The sequence below is a fragment of the Chiloscyllium plagiosum genome, chromosome 5 (assembly GCF_004010195.1).
Source record: "Chiloscyllium plagiosum isolate BGI_BamShark_2017 chromosome 5, ASM401019v2, whole genome shotgun sequence".
In the NCBI taxonomy this organism is placed as follows: domain Eukaryota; kingdom Metazoa; phylum Chordata; class Chondrichthyes; order Orectolobiformes; family Hemiscylliidae; genus Chiloscyllium; species Chiloscyllium plagiosum.
Window position 1 is genome coordinate 44,258,647 of NC_057714.1, and position 20,497 is coordinate 44,279,143.

General features: G+C 39.4%; 1 protein-coding gene across 2 annotated transcripts in view; it reads right to left on the minus strand.

Moving 5' to 3' along the window:
- Positions 1–20,497, minus strand: part of vps50 (VPS50 EARP/GARPII complex subunit) — a 182,923-nt gene that overhangs the window by 44,520 nt on the left and 117,906 nt on the right. For both annotated transcript variants that reach the window (XM_043689946.1, XM_043689947.1), the window contains exons 17-20: positions 20,345–20,435; positions 16,076–16,252; positions 14,639–14,757; positions 7,876–7,982 (exon numbers count right to left, since the gene is read on the minus strand). In XM_043689946.1, coding sequence (XP_043545881.1) covers positions 7,876–7,982; positions 14,639–14,757; positions 16,076–16,252; positions 20,345–20,435 — 494 coding nt within the window. The remainder of the gene's footprint in view (positions 1–7,875; positions 7,983–14,638; positions 14,758–16,075; positions 16,253–20,344; positions 20,436–20,497) is intronic.

Sequence of the window (20,497 nt, forward strand, 5' to 3'; positions counted from 1 at the left end):
TCGGAGGCTGAGGGGTGACCTTATAGAGGTTTACAAAATTATGAGGGGCATGGATAGGATAAATAGGCAAAGTCTTTTCCCTGGGGTCGGGGAGTCCAGAACTAGAGGGCATAGATTTAGGGTGAGAGGGGAAAGATATAAAAGAGACCTAAGGGGCAACTTTTTCACGCAGAGGGTGGTACATGCATGGAATGAGCTGCCAGAGGATGTGGTAGAGGCTGGTACAATTGCAACATTTAGGAGGCATTTGGATGGGTATATAAACAGGAAGGGTTTGGAGGGATATGGGCCAGGGGCTGGCAGGTGGGACTAGGTTAGGTTGGGATATCTGGTCAGCATGGACGGGTTGGACCGCAGGGTCTGTTTCCGTGCTGTACATCTTTGAGACTCTATTACAAACAACAGTGGCCCCAACACTGACCCCTGTGGAACACCACTGGTCACCTTTCTCCATTTCGAGAAACTTCCTTCAACTACTACTCTCTGTCTCTTGTCGCTCAACCAGTTCTTTATCCACCTAGCTACCACACCATGTGACTTCACTTTCTCCATTAGTCTACAATGGGGAACCTTATCAAATGCCTTATTAAAGGCCATGTATATGACATCAACAGCCTTTCCTTCATCTATCAACTTGGTCACTTCCTCGAAGTTGGTAAGGCACGATCTCCCCTGCACAAAACCATGTTGCCTATCACTGATAAGCTCATTCTTTTCTAAATATAAATAGATCCCATCTCTCAGTGCCCTCTCCAGCAACTTCCCTACCACTGATGTCAGGCTCACTGGTCTGTAGTTACCCAGAATATCCCTACTACCCTTCTTGTACAGGGGGACAACATGAGCAACCTTCCACTCCTCTGGCACCTCACCTTATTTAAGGATGCCACAAAGATATCTGTCAGGGCACCAGCTATTTCCTCTCTCGCCTCCCTCAGCAATCTGGGATAGATTCCATCCAGTCCTGGGGATTTGCCCACCTTAATAACCTCTAGCATATCCAACACATCTTCCCTACTTATGTCAACGTGATTCAGACTAATCAAACTTCTATCTCTAACGTCAAGATTCATCATGTTCCTCTCCTCAGTGAACACTGATGCTAAGTAATCATTCAGAATCTCACCCATTCTCTCAGGTTCGGCACACAGCCTTCCTTCATTATCTTTTAGTGGACCAATCCTTTCTCTAGTCACCCGCTTGCTTCTTATATAAGAATAAAATGCTTTGGGATTTTCCTTAATTCTGTTGGCTAAAGCCATTTCATGACCCCTTTTAGCCCGCTTGATTCCTTGTTTAAGACTCATCCTACTCTTCCGATATTCCTCCAGGGCCCATTCTGTTCTTAGCTGCCTAGACCTTATGTATGCTTCCCTTTTCCTCTTGGCTAGTCGTACAATTTCTCCTGTCATCCACGATTCATGAATCTGGCCCTTCCTATCCTTTGCCTTCAACTGGACCTGCCTATCCTGCACTACCGTTAGCCTATCTTTGAAAGCCTCCCACATTTCAAATGTGGACTTTCCTTCAAATAGCTGTGTCCAATCCACATTTCCCAGCTCCTGCCTAATTTTGATATAATTAGCCTTGGCCCAGTTTAGTACTCTTCCCTTAGGACCACTCTCTTCTTTATCTTCGAGTATTCTAAAACTTACAGAATTGTGGTCACTGTTACCAAAGAAATCCCCCACCGCATCTTCTACCACTTGCCTTGGCTCGTTCCCCAGTACCAGGTCCAATATGGCCCCTTCCCTCGTCGGACTATTGACATGGAGGGATGTGATTGCACTGAGGGGATGCAGAAGAGATTTAACAGGATGTTGCTTGGGCTGGAGTGTTTTAGCTATGGAGAAAGATTGTATAAACTGGGATCGCTTTTCTTGGAACAGAGGACACTCAGGAGGAACCTGATTTGAGATGTTCAGAATTATGAGGGTAGAATTATTCAGAATTATGTAGACAGGGTATAGCGAAATACACTTTATCCCCTGGTGGTCCAATCAATGACCAAGGAGCATAGATTTAAGCTAACAGGCAGGAGATTCAGAGGCAATGAGGGTCAATTTTTTATTGAGATACAAGAGGAAGATTAGGTCAGATGACCAAAAAACTTTGACAAAATTCTATGTTATAAGGAGTGACTGAAAAGAGCATGGGCAGATGTCAGGAATATCATAAAAGTTCCTTGGAAAGAAAAAGTCTCTTTACTCAGCCAATCTGTGCTGGTCAAAAGCAAGGACTTATTATAATCTTATTTTCCAGCACTTGGCCTGTGCCTTGTGGACATGTGATGCCAAGGCGCATGGAAATCTGGAGCTCACTGTCTGAAAGGGTGGTAGTGGCAAAAGATATACTCGAGATATTTTAGTAGTATTTAGATGTATGCTTTGGTATCACATGTCCAAGTGACCTCCGCCCATGCTCTTTTCAGACACTCCTTAAAACATAGTACTTTGTCAAAGATCTGGGTCATCTGACCTCATTTTCCTCTTGTCGTTAATAAAATATGTTATCTTACATCACTTCTGTGAAGTACCTTGAAACATCATGTCTAAGTGCCACATGAATCTTACTTGTTGTCTGATCTCTTCTGCCAATTTCCTCATGTGAATAAAATACATTTGTAAAGCGCTCATCATAACCTAAAATGTTCCACTGTTGCCAATTAAGTAAGCATTTCAGAAAATGTAGTCGCTTTTGAAATATAGAGAATATGGCAACTAATTTTTGGAACAGCAAGTTTCCCAAACAGCAATGAGAAAATGACCACTTAATCTGTTTTTTTTAATGATGTTACTTCAGGATTATTTTGGCCATACTACTAGGGATAGTACCCTTGTTTTTGTGCAAATTAGCATCATGGAACTCATTTTTTCTAACAAAGTTCTTTCACAGGATATGAATGTTATTGGCTAAGCTAGAATTTGTTGCCCGATCCTAATTGCAATTGAGGAATTGGTAGTTAGCTGTCATCTTAACTGTTGGGGTCCACAGGGAAGTAGATACAGCAATTGTTTGGAAGGGAGTTCCAGGATTTTGACCAAACCACAGGAAAAAAATGGCAATATAATTCCAAGTCAGAGTGGTATATGGTTTGGGCGAAACTTGCGGTGCAGGCACTCCCATGCAACTGCTACCCTCCACTTTCTGGGTGGTACATCTCAGAGGTTTGGAAGATGCTGTGGAAGGGACATTGTTGAGTTGCTGCAGTGCATCTTCTACATGCTGCCACTGTGTCAATAGTAAAGGGAGTGAAATTTAAATGTCGTGTATGAGGTGCCATTCAAATGGGCTGCTTTGTCCTGGATGGTGTCAAACTCAGAGTATTGTTGGAATTGCACTCATCCAAGCAAGTGGACAGTATCTCATCATATTCCTGACAGGTGTCTTGCAGATATTAAACAAATTTTGGGGAGTTAGGTGAGTGACTCAGTCCAAAAGTCCATGCTTTGAGAGGGATGAATGGGATAAATAGACAAAGTCTTTTCCCTGGGGTGGGGGAAATCCAGAACTAGATGGCATAGGTTTCGGGTGAGAGGGGAAAGATATAAAATAGATCTATAGGCAACATTTTCACGCAGAGGGTGGTACGTGTATGGAATGAGCTGCCAGAGGAAGTGGTGCAGGCCAGTACAATTGCAACATTTAAGAGGCATTTGGATGGGTATATGAACAGGAAGGATTTGGTGGGAAATGGGCCAGGTGCTGGCAGGTGGGACTAGATTGGGTTGGGATATCTGATCGGCATGGACGGGTTGGACCGAAGGGTCTGTTTCCATGCTGTTAATCTCTCTGACTCTATGACTTTGAACTGCTCTTTCAGCTATAGTATTTTGGGGCTGGTGCAATTAAGTTTTTGTTTAATGGTAACCATGCCCTTTTTTGAAAATTTATAGTTTAAGATCACATGCAATGTACAAAAGCAAAAGAATTGAGTCAGCCTGGTACTTAGTTTTCTGAGCATTAACTGGATTCAGGTGAAGGGCAGTTAGCATTCTAAACACACAACTTGTACCCTTTGGCTATAGATTTGAAATGATCAAATCAAACTACCTTTGGTGGAATCTATGTTTGCAAATTTTCTAAAGTATCAAGATCATGCTTACTCTGCCATAAATAACTTGCTACCCACTCAGTCTTACTTTCCAACAGAAGATTGGTTATCTTGAAATAACAGAATGAATCTCCCGCAGCATTAATCAATTGAGACAATTGCGCTGCACTGAACAAAAACCACCTTTAAAATAGCTGGTTGCGAGAATCTTCATTGCAAATGATCTTTGGACCAGTTTTCCAGAACGTATTTGGGGGAAAGTGTACTACTTTGCTGAATGTGGTAAGCTTAGTACATTCTTGCCAGTAAAATGTTGAGTGTGAGGGAATTGATACTGAAGATGCTAATGAGCTACATTTGACATTTCATCATTGATTCCAAATAAGTAATTTACTAGTTTCATTTAAGATCATTAAATTACTCAATTATTGAGTTGGAAATTTTTAAAATCTGAATGGGAGCAGGCTAACTAATCTTTATATTATGACACAAAGGCAACTTTTTACAAGTGGAATTAAGTGAATTTGAGCATTTGTGGGTGGCACGGTGGCACAGTGGTTAGCACTGCTGCCTCGCAGCGCCAGAGACCCGGGTTCAATTCCTGCCTCAGGCGACTGACTGCGTGGAGTTTGCACGTTCTCCCCGTGTCTGCGTGGGTTTCCTCCGGGCGCTCCGGTTTCCTCCCACAATCCAAAGATGTGCAGGTCAGGTGAATTGGCCATGCTAAATTGCCCGCAGTGTTAGGTAAGGGGCAAATGTAGGGGTATGGGTGGGTTGCGCTTCGGCGGGTCGGTGTGGACTTGTTGGGCCGAAGGGCCTGTTTCCACATTGTAATGTAATCTAATCGAACGACTGCTCTTTTGTTGCATGAAACAAAGTTCATGCCCAGACAACAGATGATGATCTTCTGTTACATCCTTATATTAATTATTTATACAAGTTGATTAAACGGCAGTGAAGTAATTTCCACCATTCTGATGAAGACGCACTGATATGACCAACTTAATAAAGTATCAGCAGCAGAGATGAATTAACTACAAATTTTTGCCAATGATTATTTACTCACTTTTCGTATTTTTTACCCAAGTTAAGAGACTCCAAGTTCAAATTCCAGGTCAAAACTTGACTTTCTAACCTAAAATGGCAATTTGCAGGGCATGCTGTATTTTTCAGGCTGCAACTGAACTATGTCTAAGTCCCAATCTTTGAAACAGAATAGATTTCCTGGTGATCCAGCCAATATTCTGTTCTCAATGAACAGAATAAACTAAATTATTGTTCACTATGCTCTACTCTCTAGGATGCCAAGCAGAACAGTCACTGCACCAAGTAATCTCCTCAGAGGATAGGGAAAGCTGAGACAATACACTATAGGCTGCACACTACAGCAGTAATGAATCACAATCATGCCCAATACTACAGAATTTAGTTCTGAATTTGAGAACAAATTGGTTCATTGATGATGCTTATCTCTTCAAATAGGTTAGGAAATGTTGTGAAAGATTTAATTTACTCAGAGGGTTGTGAACATTCAGAGTTCTCTCATTCACAGGACTGCAGAAGCTCAGATAATCAGTATATTCAACACCAAGATTGTTAGATTTGTAGGTACCAAGAGAATCAGAGGATTTGGGGATAGGGATAGAACACTGGAATTGATATAGAAGTCAAACCATGGACTAACTGAATAGCAGAGCAAGCTAAGGGGCTGTATGGGTCTCCTCAGTCCCTGAATTCATTAAAATGTCGAATATAATTATGTGAACCACAACAAGAAAAGTGAAACAATTTAAAATTTGCAATGTAATGATCATCCTGATATTCTTCTACGATAAGCCATCAATTATCACTCAGTGGTTGCACTCTCATCTGAAACATCAGCTTATTGATTTAAGCCTCACTTCAGATGACCGTAAGACCACACAATGTAGGAGAAGTAAGCCATTCAGCCCGGCAGTCTGCACCACAATTCAATGAGATTATGGCTGATCTGATAACCCTCAACTCCACTTTCCTGTCTTTTCTGCATAACCCCCCCAACTCCCTTACTGATTAAAAATCTGTCTTAGCCTTGAATATACTTAATGGCCAAGCCTTACAGCCCTCTGCAGTAAATAATTCCACAGATTCACTATGCTTTGAGAGAAGATCTTCCTTATCTGTGTCTTAAATGGGCAACCCTTTATTCTGAGATTATGTTCACTGGTCCCAGAGTCTTCCACAAGGGAAACAACTTTTCCAGATCTACTCTGTCATGTTCTCTAAGAATCTTGTCTGTTCAAGTAAGGTTGCCTCTCATTCTTCTGAATTTCAATGAGTTTAGGCCCAATGCATTCAATCTGTCATTATAAGACAGTCCCTCCATACCTGGAGTGTCAATCTAGTAGAACCTTCTCTGGCCTGGACTCCAATGTCATTACATTTTCCTTGGATAAGGGGCCCAAAGTTGTTCATAGTATTCCAGCTGTGTACTAACTGGTACCTTGTGTAATTTTGGCTAAACTTCTCTACTGTTATACTCTGAATATCTCTGAAATAAAGGCCAACATTCCATTTGCCTTCCAATTGCCTGCTGAACTTGGATGCTAGCTTTTCATGCACGATACTCCCAAAGTCCTCTGTCCTGTTGCTTTCTAAAGTACTTCGCCATTTAAATAATATTCAGCTCCACTATTCTTCCTGCCAAATTGCAACCTCACACGTTCCCACATTATATTCCATCTGAAAAGTTTTTTGCCTATTAACCTGTTTGCTTCCCTTTGTGTTCTCCTCATCTCTTGCCTTCCTACCTATTTTTGTAGCATTCATAAACTTGGCTATTGTACATTCAATTTTGTCATCCAAGTTATTAATATATATTGTAAATAATTATGGCCTCAGCACCATCCCTGTGGCATTCCACTAGTTACAGGTTCACACCCCAGAGTCTGAAAAGTCACACTAGACTCGAAACATTTCTCTCAGATATTGTTCCTCCAGCATTGTGCTTGTTTCAGATTTTCAACATCTGCTGTATTTTGCTGTTAAATATATTACATTACTGATGATTAATAGATCATTTTAATGTCTACATAGAATTCTGATGAGGCAACCATTAGATCACTGGAGCTCACAGGATCATCAACATTTTCATCATCTGCATGTTGTTTAAAACAAACATTTAACCATATCAGAATTCATTATAAATAAAATATAACCCTCTGAAGAAGTGTAAGAAATAATTACTGGAAGGTAATGCTAGAAAACAAGGAACTAATACACATTTCAAGTTCAGCTTCCAGTTTCACCAAGTTATTTTGCGCCTAACTCAACCAAAAGCACCTAGATGGTATTAATTGCTTGTCTTATCTAGAACAGCAAATCTTGAATATTAGAAATTGATAACTCTGAACCTGCAAGATGAAAACACCCACAGAGACTTTACAAAAGAAGAAAGGACTGGACAAATTTGCAGACTGAATCAAGATATTAAGAAGTTTAAAAAAACAAATCAAAGATTTGACCCATTAGTTTGGTGTTGAGAAAACTTTCAGAAAGAGGAGAATGGGCTGGACAAGGATTCAGACGCCCCTGATACCTAAGGCTTTGCCATAAACAGTGAAGTGGGCTAGGGGAGTACAAAAAGAAAGGCACAGAAAATTACATTGAGGACTGGAGAGCACAGGAAAGAATCCACAGCTAAGGCAAGTTGCCAAGGTAGGCTGGACTAGGCTGTGTAGTGTACGGATGTGTGTAAAGTGCTGTGGGGACAGGGCACCATTGTCTGTCAATTACATTAATTACCAATAAAATTAATTTAATCTCAAAGCTTTCATACTCACCAACAAGCCTTATTACATTCAGAGTAGTGTTTGTTAAAATGAGTGTATTGCCCTTGTTCAGATAGTAGTCCGACCTCTTCCTACCTTTCAGGGTTTCTTTTGAGATGCTAATTAAAAAGAGAAATCTAATTACCATAGGTCTAATGAGAAGTTTAATCGAAAATCTGATTGAATGCGCTGGTTGCAAAACCAGCTGTTAGATATGTGGCATTATCAGGCTAATAGTGTACATCAGTACTTATATTGACAATTACCTCTCAAATGAGACAGAGTTAATACAAAAAGCTACAATAAGCTTTGATCAATAGATACATATTATAATGCCATTGCAAATGGTTATGTTAAAAAAGTCATTAGATTTTTGAAGGATTCTGTATAAAGTTTTCTTGCATCACTTTAAACATACAAGTCTTTACAATTTAAGTTCTGAACAATATTTCACAGTTAACATTAGAAGTGGAGACCAGAATCAAGTTGCTTCCAAATTATTGGTAGATTCTTTGCTTTGCAATTTTGCCAACATGTAGAGTTGATTTCCAGATGCAACAGTGATTACCTTTGAAAGGCTAGGAAGCATATTTGTTTCTAAACAAAACTGCACCATCCTAATCAGGCACTAAGACACAAGTTTTCATTCCCGAGGCAGGTATTGTAAATCAGGAAGTTTCGCAGCTCATCATAACAGAGTGATCTTCAGTCAGGGTGGGGTGGGGGAGGGACAGTGTTTTCTGGATGCCAAGACAGGTTGTTTAAAAGGCTCAGCTTGGCCCTCCGGGATCTTGCCTTAGCTGTCTCATTCATTTTTAGACTTCCGCCCCTCAACATGGAATAGAGTATTGAGTTTAGATTTCTCTTGTGTGACATGCCCTGCCCCATTTCTCTTCCACACCCTGCAACTCCAACACATCTCAATGTGGTTTCAACCAGAAAAGGAGGGAAGGAAATTCTAGGCTTTATCTACCATTTTTAAAGCTTCACAGATACTTCATGACTCAGCATAAATCTGGGCCCAACACTTAATTTTACCTGAAGCAAAATGGGCAGGTTTTGGTTGGGTGTGGGATTAAATCTCAGGGATCCCTTTCGGAATGGCAGACGGTGACCAGTGGTTGTGCCGCAGGGATCAGTGCTGGGACCACAGCTTTTTACAATGTACATTAATGATATAGATGAAGGTATTAAAAATATTAGCAAATTTGCTGATGACACAAAGCTGGGTGGCAGGGTGAAATGTGAGGAGGATGTTAGGAGAATACAGGGTGACCTGGACAGGTTAGCTGAGTGGACAGATGCATGGCAGATGCAGTTTAATGTGGATAAATGTGTGGTTATCCACTTTGGTGGCAAGAACAGGAAGGCAGATTACTACCTAGATGGAGTCAAGTTCGGTAAAGGGGCAGTACAACGAGATCTAAGTGTTCTTGTACATCAGTCAATGAAAGCAAGCATGCAGGTACAGCAGGCAGTGAAGAAATCTAACAGCATGCTGGCCTTCATAACAAGAGGGATTGAGTATAGAAGCAAAGAGGTCCTTCTGCATCTGAACAGGGCCCTGGTGAGACCGCAACTGGAATATTGTGCGCAGTTTTGGTCTCCAGGTTTAAGGAAAGACATTCTGGCTATTGAGAGAGTGCAGCGTAGGTTCATGAGGTCAATTCCCGGAATGGTGGGACTATCTTACGCTGAAAGATTGGAGCTACTGGGCTTGTATACCCTTGAGTTTAGAAGGCTGAGAGGGGATCTGATTGAGACGTATAAAATTATTAAAGGATTGGCCACTTTGGAGGCAGGAAACATGTTTCCGCTGATGGGTGAGTCCAGAACCAGAGGACACAGCTTAAAAATAAGGGGTAGGCCATTTAGGACAGAGATGAGGAGAAATTTCTTCACCCAGAGTGGTGGGTGTATGGAATGCTCTACCCCAGAAGGCTGTGGAGGCCAAGTCTCTGGATACTTTCAAGAAAGAGTTGGATAGAGTTCTTAAGGATAGTGGAATCAAGAGTTATGGGGATAAGGCAGGAACAGGATACTGATTGAGGATGATCAGCCATGATCATAATGAATAGTGGTGCTGGCTCGAAGGACAAAATGGCCTACTCCTGCACCTATTGTCTATTGACCAAATCCACCCAACTTCAGCTTTGAGAGAGGCTGGAAGCTGGACAGGCAACAAACTGGATTACAATGTTAAGCACAGTAGTGAGATGACAAATTTTAAGGTTTTAAACCAAACAAAATTAAAAAGTGCTGGAACATTGGTGGAGAGAAAAACAGATTTAACATTTCTAGTCGTGTGACCCTTCATCACTGGACTGGAAACATTAACTGTTTTTTTTCTCCACAGATACTGCCAGACCTGCTCAGTTTCTCTGGCATTTCTGTTTTGTTTGTTTCACATCTCCAGCATCCATAATTCTTTATTTTGTTTTGGGATTTTATAACATCTTAATGCTACAAGAAGTCCCAAGTTTTGGAATAGTAAAGTCTAGAGATAACAAAAGAATGAAGAAAGGTTTCAGTACCAGATAAGCTAAATCAGGACAAACTGTATTGTAAGGAACTGTGTTTGCTTTCAGACTATAAACTGAAATGGAAGCAGGACTGCTATATGGCTAAAATACTAAAAGAGTTTTGCAACTTTGAAAAAACAAGTAGTGCACATTTTAGCTGTGGATCCTTCAAGAGCCATTGAATTAAGGAAAGACCTGACGATAGCTCTCAGATTATTGCTGCTGCTGTGTGCTACACATCTGTAGATGCAGGGCAGCCAGGGATATCCAGAGCCTGCAAATTAAAAACATCCTCCGTAAGAAAGTAAACTAACAGCAGAGGGAGCAGGAAATGGGTTTCATGCACAAGATGAACTTGAAAAGGGCCTAGGAAAGAAACCTGAAGAGGGGAGCTCTGTGCAAGGAAAGGGAGAGGTTCTTAGGAATTTTAGACTGATAGGTGAGGGGAAGGGAGGGAGACAGCTAATCAGGTGGTCTTGAAATTTGTGACCAGATCAATGAGCAACTTGCACTTATTGTTTGGGGAGAATGGACAGGAGTTTCAGAAAACGGTTTGCAACTCGGCAAAGAAGCTGGGCATTGCCTTTGCATTCCAGGATGATCCTGAATTCATGAGCAGCTTTAGCAAATAACAGCAAGACCCCAATAACATTGCGTATGGTCAAGCTAGATTTGGCAGTTGATTGACAGTCAAGTGGTTTAACATATTCATTCAAATCTGAGCCCCTTGATCTTTTGAAACTAGAAATTAGGGATATATACTAGTGGAAAAGCAAGAGTGAAAGAGAATAACCCTTTTTATTGGGGACTGGACATAAAAGTTGTAGCTTTCATAGATTATTGTATCTTTATCATAGATTATTAATTAACCCTGTTTCAATGTAGTGCTCATTCAAAAATATTCTGCCCCAGCTGACTTCTCAGTTAAATGCAGGCCTGCTTATTGGAGTTTGTAATTCAATTTCCAGTGGCAAAAAAATGACTTGTTTCAGGCCATCCCTGGTTGGTTTAAAATTCACTCCCAACCCTAACCCAGCAGAGGCCCCCAGCAGTTGACAAAGCAATCTCGTGATCCACATACAACATTGCATTATTGGAAAGTCAGTGACTGGTTCCTCAAAGGTTTTACTGTGTAAACCACGGATGTTCAAATCCTTTTTGCTGACAAACCCCTTTTCATTGTCATGAATTCAAAAATTATCGTACCTCAATCATTATTGGCTGTCCCTCAATTCAAAGACTATATCTACTCAGGCTTGCAATTTTCTCCCACGAGTCTTAGTGTGACTGAGAAAGGCAATTCTTTACCCAGACACTTGGCACGGGGCAGTGCTTTCTTACTTTTCTTTCCTTCTTGGTCACCACTCTTCCGTATCATTACAGTGTTTGGTCTCGAGCATGATTCAGTTTGATCAATGTTTTCACCACTGTAAATACTTGGTAACAAACTCCATACAACAGTAACGTCAATACTGCTGCACTTCAGCGTGTTTGGAAGCACTCTCTTTTTCTTCCTGTGCAACGCTGGCCATTTCAAAGTTGAGAGAACAAAACTTGGAGGCAGCAATGCTATTCAGCCATTGAAACACATACTCCAGCCCACTGTAGTTTATTTTGCAGGAGGTTTACCTGAATGCTTGTGGAACTGGTTTCATGACAGACATGAGCATTTGCTCAACTACCCTCCCATCATATTCAGAGGATGTGGCAAAATACAGTGCAGGTACAAAGGGCAAATGGCCTCCTTCTGCACCATAACAATTCTGTTAATTTCGATATTGATCTTTTGTGAGACTGATATACAGCTTGGTCTCACTGCAGTATAGCGAGTGGTGCTGATAATTGGTCTCTACACTATGATTTCTGCTGTCTTTCAAAAATCACCATTGCCAAACACACTGTGGCATAGGTTGCACAAGGCTGATCTGGTACATCTGATCCAGTGATGATTCTCTATGTCAATGGTTGTCTTTTAACAGAGAGAGATGCCCAGGTATGGATGGTGCTCCACAAATTCCAGAGCCTTTCCTTTAACATGTATGGGAGGTTGAACTTTAGTTTCTAAGGGTCCTTGACTACATAAACTTATGGAAATTCTGCATACAAAGACTGCTTTATTAATGCTTGGTACTTTTTTTTTATAAACATTAGTCAGTGGGCTATACATGCTCCTCACTGCACAGTCTATTCTTTACAAGAGCATAATTGAGAGGGCATGAGCCTGCGGAGTGAACACTAAAGATGCAGAGGGATATGAGAGGCACGAGGGAAGCACAGAACTTTTCTAGTTGCTGTTCACTCATTTAATCTTGAAAATGGCACCTTGGGCTGTTGTCCATCTTTCCAATCTGTCAGCAGGCCCTGTAATGAAAACCCGATGGAAGTTCTCTCCAAACTTCAGTTTGAGAACCATTGATATAGTAAGCTAACTAAGAAACATATTCCACAAAAATTAATTTGATTTTATCCTTTACAATGAGGATCTGACACCTGAATACAGGCTGAGGTAACCAGTTGTCAGGAACAACCACTTACCAGATGTTCTTAATAACCTATGTGGCAATAAATGGCTTTTCAATGCAAAAAATATGACAAAATAGCTTCTAGCCTGCAAATGCACAATCCTGCTAAAAGCTGCATAAAACGGTTTTTAATTCTGCTGTAGCTGCATAATTGACTAACTACAGTCTGCTTCAATGGAGATAAGCAGACAATGCTTCCCTTATAGCATAGAAATAACTAGACTGGATAAGACATTACTGGCCATCCTAACTGACCTTCAGATGCAGGTGCAATGGCTCGGTTAGTGAGACAAGGGTGGCCTGAGTGCTGGAAAACAAAGTTGGTTCCCAGGAAATATCACTGGACCAAGTAACTGTCAAATAAAGCAATATCGTGTATTAATTGATAATTGTCTGAATGTACTATGGGATCATAGCCTGTACCTTTCTTTAAGAAATATATAAAAATGTCTTTAAGTCATGTGCGCAGCGCAGCTCCTCTGAGGAACATTGAGGTGTATAACCTCTGTGTTTCTGCATGCTCTGTGCCCGGTCGTATGAAGAAATAAAGAGTGAAGTCTTAAAAGACCAGACCGATTGCAAGTCTTTATTGACTGATCGTGGAACCGAGAACCACCAGGGGTCCAGATCTTCAACAGAACACAAATGCCATCACTCCATAAGGGTGTCTACTGTGATAATCTTTTCACATTTTAGTCTGTGATGTCTTATGTGTAACTAAACCTGACTTAATCATATCCTCGACAATATGACCTGACAGTTTGGATATACAGAACATGGTGGCAACTGTACGTGACCTTTTGTGTATTATAACGTAAAGAAGGAGAATTGCAAGCCCTAAGTCTTCTTCTCTGACTGACTCAAAAATCACAACACTGGGTTATAGTCCAACAGGTTTATTGAAAGTGAAAGGTGAACCTGCATTTGCAGATTTGTATTTGCAGGTACATCCTATTTTGTTCAAAAAGCACACAATCTGTACACAGTCAGTCGATGTGGCATTTTGTAAATTCCTACTTTGGAAATAAAACTAGTCTGACTCCAAGTTGAGATACAATCAGACTTGAAACATGGCCTCACACCTAAAATGCATAGTCTGACTTGAGATGTCCTATTTATTCTGACAAAACCTTAAGTTATCTTGGGGCTGGAACTTGAAAGAAATTCTGGGATTTACTTATTAATCAATCAAAACCTGCACCTCCATTCTATCTAATTAAAGACTTAGTAGCCAGCTAGGTTTGTTCAATACATTTGCTTAAGTTGTATGACCCTTTGATCTTTCACTTATAAATTCTGCGTCTAATGTGTTCTCTCGCACTAGCGGCCTGAGGAAGAAGCAGGGGCTCTGAAAGCTTGGGGTTTAAAATAATCCTATTGGACTATAACCCGGTGTCACATGATTTTTGACTTTGCCCACCCCAGTCCAACACCGACACCACCACATCATATCTGACTGACAGCTTGCATACATGCTGGCTTTTGCTTACCAGATCATTTTAATAGATTAATCTGGTTATTATGCTGCCAGTGTTAGACAAAAGTATTAGATTACCTGATTTGTAACACCACCCATAAAAAAAGTGGAAGTGCAGTGGTGTAAATAATACAAATATTCAACAATACATGCTGGCAAACTATGCAAAAACATTCCATAGACCTTAATTAAGACCAGTGTGTGAAATGCACAATACCTATGACCATCCAATTAAAACATTTTCAGCACATTACCTTTTCACAGGAATGTCACCAGTTTGCTCATCCACATAGTCTCTTTTAAGCTCTTCTGGAACATCACTGTCACTATCATAGTCTTGATAAACACTTTTCTCCAACTCATCAGATTCATACTGTTGACAAAAACAATTCTCAGTTTAATTACTTTGAACTTGTAATTCAGCTAATGAAATATCAATTAGAATATGCTGGTTAAACTAACAATTATTTCATACACATGCTGTACTTGGAAATTTTGAGGTGCTCGAGTTTTAACATTTTAAGACTGCCTTTTCAATTTAAGGTAACCGAAGAGGGTCACATGACATTTCATGAAGATTTCTTGGCAGCAGGATTGGGAGATTGTTCAGAGATTAAAGGTGGCCCAGATATCCCTGGGAAGAAGCTGTAATGGGCTTATACTTAGAGATGATAGCAGCAGCTTGAGTGCTAAATGGATAGATTGTGAAGACTGAAAAATGTTACATATGTAGAATCGTAAGCAGTTCTGTTTTAAACTGTCTTCTATTCAAAAAAACAACTGGGGTCTTAAGGATAGCTATTTGACATTTTTGTCTCGATACAAGGCCTTTCTGATTTACATTTCCACAGAGATGGATCTGGAGCAAGCAGAATCTAGTTCTTCCTGAAAATACTCAGTCAAGATTAATCTCCCAGAATCTGGTTGGCAAGAGCATCTGTAAGCTAGAAGACACTGTGGCTAAATGAGACAGTACTCTGGATTGAAGCTCATGCTTGGTTTGAATTTACCAAAATTCATGAGGAGTTAAAACAAGGCAGGATGATTTACCAGGTTTGTACAGGAAGAAAAATCTACAAAAACACCTCGCTGTGAAAAACAGCTGTGATCAAAAGTTCAGAGGATGAAAAAGGAAGAGAGGTAAATTTGGAGCTATGAATCACCTTGGACTGACAAAAGTATTGTGTGAAATATGCTTCCAATTGAACTAAAAAAAGTGGAATGTTCTGTAATATGGTTTAAATTTGATGCTGCTTCCAGAGATATTTAACCTGTAATGTTTTTGTGTATTGTTACAGTAACAGCCTTAGAAGGTAAAGTCTTGTCCAGTCATCCTTTAGGGGTTTAATTCTTTTTTAAATTATTGATCCTTACAGAGATTGTAATGAAATCAATGTTATCCATGCAAGAGAAAGCAATGAAACCAACAAAAATTCAAACAATATTCCACAGGCTGTAACTTAAATGTACCATTCATCTGTGGGAATTATGTTCAACTCGAGATTGACTCGTGAGATAAAAGCACTCTCTGCTAAATGGTGTAAGAATAGATTTGATGATTCTGACCGTTGACCATCCCAGTACTAGGAACAAAACTACTTACATTTAATCACTAACCAAAAAAGTGAAAACAGTAATTCTGTTTGAAGTAGGAAATAAACTTTTATAACAGTAAATGGACATGGTCATACCCCATTAGCAGCAAGAACATCTTCTGATTCATCATCTTTGATGTCTGCCTGGTGTTCAAACGGATTTCCACCATTTTGATACTGGTCAAATAGAGATCCCGTTGTGGCTGGCGTTGTTGTATATTGCTTGCTGGGTGACATAGAAGGGGAACGTGACTGCCGCATAAATTTAAACTCCTAGAAGCAACAGATTTGCATTAAAATCATGAGAATGGAATAGAATTTAGGTCAATGACAGCAAAAGCATCGCACTTCGATCAAAGCAAATAAATAAGGACACAATTCCACAGGATATATGATCAATGAAACAAAACTTATAGTAACTTGTTGCATTGGCAGTGTGATGATACTGTCACTTTAAAAGGTTATTTTGTCTTGGTTTTATATTGAAGAGAGATTGTAAAGACAGAGGTACCGAGCAATCCAATAGAAGCACTGGAGTAAACATGAGGCGCCTTTGGGTTTTTTTTTCGCAAAAGGTTGGAACAATGGAAACAACCTGAATGGGCGTGGCCAGCTCACACACACACACCAGGCTTTCTAGTCCTCTTTTAGCTTCAGCAGTCAGAAGCTGTTTGGGGTCTCAGAAGAGTTGGAGCTTCAGTGAATGATTCCAAGCTACTGCTTCCTCTGAAATCTCTCCATTTTCTTTCCTCTTGGTTTGGAGAACTGCATTAAGAATCTGTGTCTTAATATACCTTTTTTGTGAAGAGGCATGTTTATGGGATCTTTCAATATTGGAACAGGTAATTAGTGATAGATACTATATCTATTATTCAGTTAAGTTTTCCAGTGGTTAAGTTATTCTAAATTCCTCATTCTTTTGTTTGCATTTTAAGTATAGTATTTAAATAAATTGTATTTTGTTTACTGCCAATAAGTCTGACCAGTCGAATTTGGAACAGGCTCTTCGCATCTACCTTTAAAATAAGAAAAAAAGTTAGTGTCTAGACTACCTTCTTAAAATGGTGAAAAGGCAAAAATAATCAGTATAAGTTTTCTGGCAATCACATGTACATACCAACAGTTAGAATATGAACTTACGGCTAGAAGATGTGAATGGTACGAAATGACTGGACAATGTAATCATGTGTATTAGTTTAAATATGATTGGATAATATAGTCATGTGCACTAAACTGGTATGTACACTACATGAATCTGGTTGGACAGAGACATGAACGACTAAGTGTGGAACCTTTTGATTGGAAATTATTTGTAAAATAATTCATTAGAAGCTTATCTTTAAAGAAAAGTACAAAAACTTTATTCTTGTAATACCCATTTTTTTGGTATAATCATCTCCCATGCACATCTGAATAAGTTTTAAACAAAGGAACCCAAACCTCATCTGATCTAAGAGGGAATAAAGTACTAAAATCACCGTTTCAATCTGATAAAGACAGTATAATTGTAATTGTTCTTTTAGAAAAACAGGCTTTGAAATCATGAAGAAACAGCTAATAGAAGAGTGATGTATTTTAAATGCACCATCCAGGTATTCCTGGATAAAAGCAGAAGCAGAAAAACACATCCATGTGACAATAGGAGAGTTAACATCATAATAAGAGTGCCCCATAAAGTCTGTGTAAAGACAGGAAGATTGTTTGCTAAGTCAGTCAAGAATAAACTTTGAAAGAATGATTGTAGTGTATTTGAAAACTATAACTACATCTAAAAAAAGGAAACAAAAAAGCATGACTTTTCAATGATGCAATAGTATTCAATTACTGAGAAAAGGTACACATCCTGATCATATTGCTCATAAAATGTCATCGACTTCAAATTAAATTACTGACTACTTTCATACTTCAGGAGGGGGGAATCTTCAGGGCAAGTGTAATTATTGATAAAGATGAAACAAATATTGAAGACAGTTAAAAAGAATAATGTGTTGAGACCAGGTGGGCTGTAGACAAGGAGTATCTTTGAACTAAGATCTTAGTGGGCAGTAACAAAGGGCTTACATTACAAAGTAACCCGTAAAACCTCAAATCAACAAGGAAGCTTGGAGCCAATCATTTCAATTGTGATTTTCATATGCACAATGTGCTGAAATAACTAAACTGTTATGGAATAATTTTCTGCCTTTACAGAGGAGACAGTTTCAGTACAATCCAGGATTGGGGAAAGCAGCATAGTGAAATAGAGTTTCCTGTATTATCAATGAGTGGATACCCAAAGCAGATCACTGATGTCAGATGCTAATACAAGTGAAAACAGTCTTTCTATCAAAGGTTCAGGGGAAAGGTAAAAACAAAACAAAAACAGAGAAGCAAACAAAATTTGAAAAGAGACTTGCTGCTAACATAAAGCAGAATCCAAAGGTTTTCTATAATCTTCCAAATAATAAAAAGTTAGTAAAAGGAACAATGGGGCACACTGAAGAACATGAAGTCAATTGACAAAGGGAGGAAAGAAGCTACCAACTGGAGCCTTTAACAAGAAAGATGATGTTGCCCAAGTTACAGTGAAGGAAGAAATGGTTGAAAGACTGCATGAGCGAAAAATTAAGATGGAGACACTATTAGATAGGATTGTAGTACCTAACAAGTTAATAAATCACCAAACTGGAAGTGATGCATCCAAGGATAATGAGGAAAGTGATATTGGAAACTACAAAGACACCAGACATAATCTATCTTAGGTACAGGGATGGCACAGGAAAATTGCAAATGTTATACTTTGGCTCTAAAAAGGGCACCAGATTCTTACAGCTGACAGCAATACTGGACATGTGAAATCCCAGAGTAAAACCTGAATTGATGACCATAGTTTTTTTTTTTGCACTTGATTATTGTGGTGGTCAATCATTACACATATTCACACAAGGCTACCAATATACTATGGTCTTATATTCATTGCCACGGAGTGCAGTGGAAGCCGGGACGCTAAATGTCTTCAAGGCCGAGATTGATAGATTCTTGTTGTCTAGAGGAATTAAGGGCTACGGGGAGAACGCTGGTAAGTGGAGCTGAAATGCGCATCAGCCATGATTGAATGGCGGAGTGGACTTGATGGGCCGAATGGCCTTACTTCCACTCCTATGTCTTATGGTCTTATGTTAACAAAAGAACATAAATTTAATACATAGTAGATAAAATATATTTGGACAAAGTTGGAAAGGTGTCACCATGAACAGCAAAAACAAAGATTCAACTTTTTATCCAGCAAGATTCTTCACTGACACTTAACCCGAGTGAAGTGTCGCTCCTTCCATCCCTCTAATTCTTTACTCAACAAGCAATTGCTAGTGTCACGTTTCGGCACTTTACCAAATTATTCTCCAAGACACAGGCACCAGCTAATTGATTGTATTTTTCCGCAAGGACTATTTGGAGGCTGCTAAATCAGCACATCTGATTGTACGGTTTTTTTTGTAAATTGTAAATGCTCAACTTCATAAAACTTCAGTCATTACCTCACCAGGTGGCTTACTGATTCATTTAGCTTAAATCATTTGATTTATTAAAATGGCTGTTTTGACCCAGTGCTAAAAGAAATAAGTTTCTGACCCTTAAAAAGCCATCTTCACAGAACTAAGAACTGAAACCCAAGTACACATTTACTTCTATTTTAGAACCCAAGTTCCAAAATGAAAATCATGTACTATGTACTTTTATTACAGGATAAGCTTAACAACTACTGAACAATTAGTTTAATGTCATTAGCTGGAAAATATTTGGACAGTATAATTGAGGACAAACAATTTACTTGGACAAAGGAAATCCTGCATGGATTTGTTAAGGATAAATTTATTCAACTTGCTAGATTCAGTTTTTTTGATGAGGCATGGAAAGGTTTGATATGGGTAATGAAGTCGATATAGTGTACAAGGACTTCCAAAAAGGCATTCAATAAACTGATAGATAACATGCTTGTCAGCTGAAGTACAGCCTGTGAAGTCAAAGGGAAATCACAGCATGGACACAAATTACCTGAGTTGCAGGAATCAAGAAATTGTTTGTGAGTTCCAATTTCTTTTAAAACGGAGGAAGGCACAAAGTGGGTTTGCCAAGGGTTGATGTCAGTGGTAGTGTACAGTGATACATAGTGACACACAGTGATTGAGACTTGTGACAGAGAGGAAGGATTAAGACCAGATCCAAAGAATCAGTGGGGAAAAAAAAATCAAAACAGAATTTGAAGCAGAGTAGATAGGAGACAAAGATCAGCAATTAAATGACAATTAAAATGGCAGAAGCTGAAGGAAGAATTCCTTTGAGGATTAAAGGAGGCTTCCCAAACTCCATTTCTAATCAATCACTTACATGCAATTGCAAAATACTGAAGTTTGATTTCACAGGACATAGTTCCCAAGTTTCATTTTCTAAAAACATTCGTAGCTCTTCAAGGCGTATTCTACAAAGAAAAAAGTTAATTATAGAAAATCCTATGTAGGAAATCACAAATTCGCCTATCTG